The sequence below is a fragment of the Pyxicephalus adspersus genome, chromosome 4 (genome assembly GCF_032062135.1).
Source record: "Pyxicephalus adspersus chromosome 4, UCB_Pads_2.0, whole genome shotgun sequence".
Taxonomy (NCBI): domain Eukaryota; kingdom Metazoa; phylum Chordata; class Amphibia; order Anura; family Pyxicephalidae; genus Pyxicephalus; species Pyxicephalus adspersus.
In genome coordinates, this window is record NC_092861.1 from 141,455,263 (window position 1) to 141,459,358 (window position 4,096).

Below are 4,096 nucleotides of genomic sequence, written 5' to 3' on the forward strand. Positions count from 1 at the left end.
TCCCATAGGAGGATTTCTCCTTCAGTGACAATAGTAAAATGGTCAGATTTCCATCACTTTCTAAACTTGCAGAAATGACGAATTCCCAGTGACTCAGGCACAAAATTATACATTTAGATATTATTTGATATTTTTAACAAAGGAATAAAATCTATTCTCCTAAACCAGCCTTTCTCCACATTTTTAACATTAGGAACCCTTGAAATACCTTTCAGGTCTTCAGGGAACCCCTTCTATAATACTATATCCACAGCTCACAGTATATTAGTGTGGTGGTCAGTGGGAAGAATGGCAACCTTACAGATACCAAAAAGATAATTGGTGTCAATTTAATGAAAGTTACAAATTGCTGAAGGAACACCTAGCAACCTCTGGAGGACCCTTGGCTGAGGAAAACGTCTCAAACATTCAGCAGGTTTAGGAAATATGTTTATTAGCATTCACAAATACAGGTAACCAAGCCATCACACAATTGTCCATTTCTTTGTAGTATTTAAGTGATTCAAATGGTCACTCAGGAATTTGTGTGGGGGGAAATTGGCTTGTTTCTGGGCCTTTAGGTCCTCAAACTGCCTCAGTCTCCGCTCGGTGGCATGACGGAACTCCTGATCTTTGGTCATGTAGGGTCGGCTTATCCAATACTCTGTCTCGGCTTCAATCTCCAGCCTCTTAATCATACTCTGCTGCATAGTCCATGTGATCGTCCGAGGACGTCGGTGTTTGCCAATCCACTGACGACCGGGTATGCCTTTCCTCAGGAGGATGTTCGTCAGGAACATGGTCGCTTTGTTCCTGGAAAAAAGAAACAGATTTTTTGAACACAGAGCCAGTAAATGAAAGTAAAATCGAAATATTATAAGTAAAGAAATAGGACCCTTAACCCCCCTAGCGGTAATCCCGAGTGTGACTGGGTGTGGATTTTACTTGCTAAAAGTGGTATTCCGGAGTGACACTCAGGGTCACTAAAGACATAAAAAAAAAAAACACCAAGTTCCGTTGTCATCCCCCGGGGTCCTGCTAGTCCTTGCAGGTCCTCGGGACACGTCCTCTTTCTTCGATCTTCAGCCAGCAACTGCAGAGACGATCTCCGGGGTTTCCTGGTGATGTCAAATGGGCAGGAGGAGAAGCGGGAAATTCAAAAAATTTGTTTTGGATTCAATGCAAAATAGCTGTATTGAGTCCAATACAAAGAAATCTTCATAAAATATTTATAAATACATACATTATATATATATATATACCCCGTGTTTCCCCGAAAATAAGACCTACCCCGAAAGTAAGACCTAGCACTATTTTGTAAACCTGCCCTAATATAAGACCTACCCCGAAAATAAGACCTATATTAAATATTGGACATATTTCAGTGAGTTATGCCTAAGAATTATAGGCCTACAATGTAAAATAAATTTCCATGCAAAAAAATGTAATGCTTTTTGCAAGAAAATAGTGACAGAATTAGAATGCTAGGGGAGTTAAAAGAAAATAATAGCTATGGAGAAAAGAGGAAGAAAAAGGTAACTTTAACCAAAAGTTTGGGCAATATTTGGATGGAATGGGGAAGGATTAGGAGACCTGTTTGGTTTTACTACTGAATAGAAAAGACAACACAACTCACAGATCCTCTTTACTGTGGTTCCATACCAAGTGGCATTGTATTTGGAGCACAAGTGTTGCTTTGATAAATGGAACAACTGCACCCCCAAAATACAATTGCAGTTGGTACGATTGTTAGCGCTTTGTCGTAGCTGTTATCAGAATACAAATGTTGTTCTGAGTGTCAATTTACCCAATAAAGATTGCTTTGCTTCAATATAATCAGGCAAGTTGCTGCTGTCAGGATGACAGCCAGGAATTGTCAAGGAAGAGCCACAATGGGGAGGAGTTGGGCAGAACAGTTATCCCATTAGCCAACACTCTGGCCTTTGCAGCGCTGGGTCCCTAGTTCGAATCTCAGCCATCTGCATGGAGTTTGCAGGTTCTCCCCGTTGGCATGGGTTTCCTGTGAGTACTCCGGTTTCCTCCTACATTCTAACAACATGCTAGTTAGGTTATTTGGCTTCCCTCCAAAAGTTGTCTTTAGACTGTGTTAATGACTATGGTAGGTCATTAAATTGTGAGCTCCTTTGAGGGCCAGCTAGTGACATGACCATGGAGTTTGTACAGCGCTGTGTAATATGTCGGCACTAACTATACTATAAGTACTGTGCAATAATAAATGATAGAATAAGCACATAATGTAAAAGAAGTATTACACAGCTAGGAACATACAAGTACCTGACTCACTTTCCATCCAGCATCCCATACTTTGTGAAATGGAATAAATTGCACTAAAGTAGCATTAGCAGTATTATCCCGGCCTTGCATGCCACCAATGTAGGTGGAGAAGATCCAATTCTGGGCACAATAATACAAGAGAGGTTCTGAGGGTTACCATCCTCCACCAAGGTTTAACTAACCCCAGCAGGAGTAAATGAAACAAATGCCACCATTCCCCTCCAATTTCAGGATAAAAATCTCCGCTTGTAGCTGGGAGCATCGCCAGCTTCCTATATCTGGCCCGGGTATAATAATATCTCCCCTCCTATTGTGTGATACTTTCTCCACATTTTAGATTGTAAGCTCTTCGGGGCAGTGTCCTCTCCTCCTCCTGGGTCACTGTCTGTATCTGTCATTTGCATCCTCTATTTACTGTACAGCACTGCGTAATATGTTGGCACCAAATAAATACTGTTTAATAATAATAATAATCTTGGCACAATGTTATATTGGATGAGCCTGTCCCTAGCAAAGAGAAGGGCTATATACACATTTAGGATCACTGCTGGAAATGATCTTTCATTTGACAGATGAACGAACGAGCTCTCTACACAAAGCACCAATCTGTTCTATGGAGAGAGGGGAACAAGCAGCACCCCACTGTGCTCTCGTCCACAGGATTGCACAGCAAGCATTCATCAATCCACCAGGACAGATTCATGAACATCATCAGGAGGAAGCAATGTACCATTTGCCCAAAACGGGCACGACCGTTTATGTCATTTGACGTGCATACCCATCCTATAGATAAAATAATGGAAGCCCTGGCTCCTCTAAAACAAACAGATAGAAGGTTAGGTCTATGGATTCCCTGTATAACAGCCCTGATTGGTTGGTTGTGGTCACATGCACCTCCATACCCGGAAGTACCAGGTATCTCCTGTATCTCCCATTTGTATATTGTGGGATTAAAGTAAACCTGACTAGGGGACTAATAGTGCTGACCATCTTCTGAAAAGACTTTGTACCTGGCTGATACATTCTGCCAGCTGAAAATAAAATGCTTACAAGAAATAACGGTTGTTATATCTTTGTGGGCCGAGCTTTTTGCTTCTTTTTCCTGGAAATCAACGTCAGCCAGCAAACAATTGCTCGTCTCTCTCCTGCAGACACAGAACTCACCTCTAATCTGTAATTTATAGAATCCGGAGATGTCCCCGAAAGGCACTGCAGAATCCCAACGTGACAGCTCTCTCTGTTGCCCTTCAATGTGCGAGTTCCTAGTCCCCGCCCCGGAAATGCTTTATCCGCCATGTTTACTTAGGGAAACATTTTATGTTCTACAATATTATTGCTCCGAAATTCTCCAGTAGGAAAGAATTCATTACCTTGATACATTTTTGTTTTTATTTTTAAATCTATTTTGCTTTCTCATACACGGTTGTAGCGATCCTCTGCCAGGAATAAAGATGGCGGCGTACGTCTGTAAGGTAATGGCGGAAGTGATGTAAGTGGCGCGGTGTCATGGCGGCAGAGAGGAGCAAAGCTGAGCGGTGATATTTGGATATTGTTCGTGTTTTATACCTCGGGGCTGGGAGGACATAGGTCAGTATTGATGTTGGGGACGGTGATATATCTGTGGGGGTGCAACACCTAGCAGGGTTTGGTGGCAACTGTAACCATTAAGGAGAACCTGTATTAATTGGGCATATAAAACAGAATAATATTATTTATTAAATAATACGGTGCAGGTTTACCTATTAGATGCTGATTTTGTGTTATTTAGATAAACTTTGAAGCTGACACTGTAGCTTCAGTATTAGAAGTCAATGGTCATGGT

The 4,096-nt window shown here is 41.6% G+C and overlaps 1 protein-coding gene across 1 annotated transcript; it reads right to left on the minus strand.

Annotated features, from left to right (window-relative positions):
- Positions 1–412: 412 nt before the first annotated feature.
- MRPL57 (mitochondrial ribosomal protein L57) lies at positions 413–3,550 on the minus strand. Its single transcript, XM_072409826.1, has 2 exons — positions 3,439–3,550; positions 413–792 (listed from the first exon to the last, which is right to left on the minus strand). Exon 2 carries the CDS (start codon positions 777–779, stop codon positions 465–467), a length of 315 nt encoding a protein of 104 aa, XP_072265927.1. The 5' UTR covers positions 780–792; positions 3,439–3,550; the 3' UTR covers positions 413–464.
- Between the last annotated feature and the right edge of the window lie 546 nt (positions 3,551–4,096).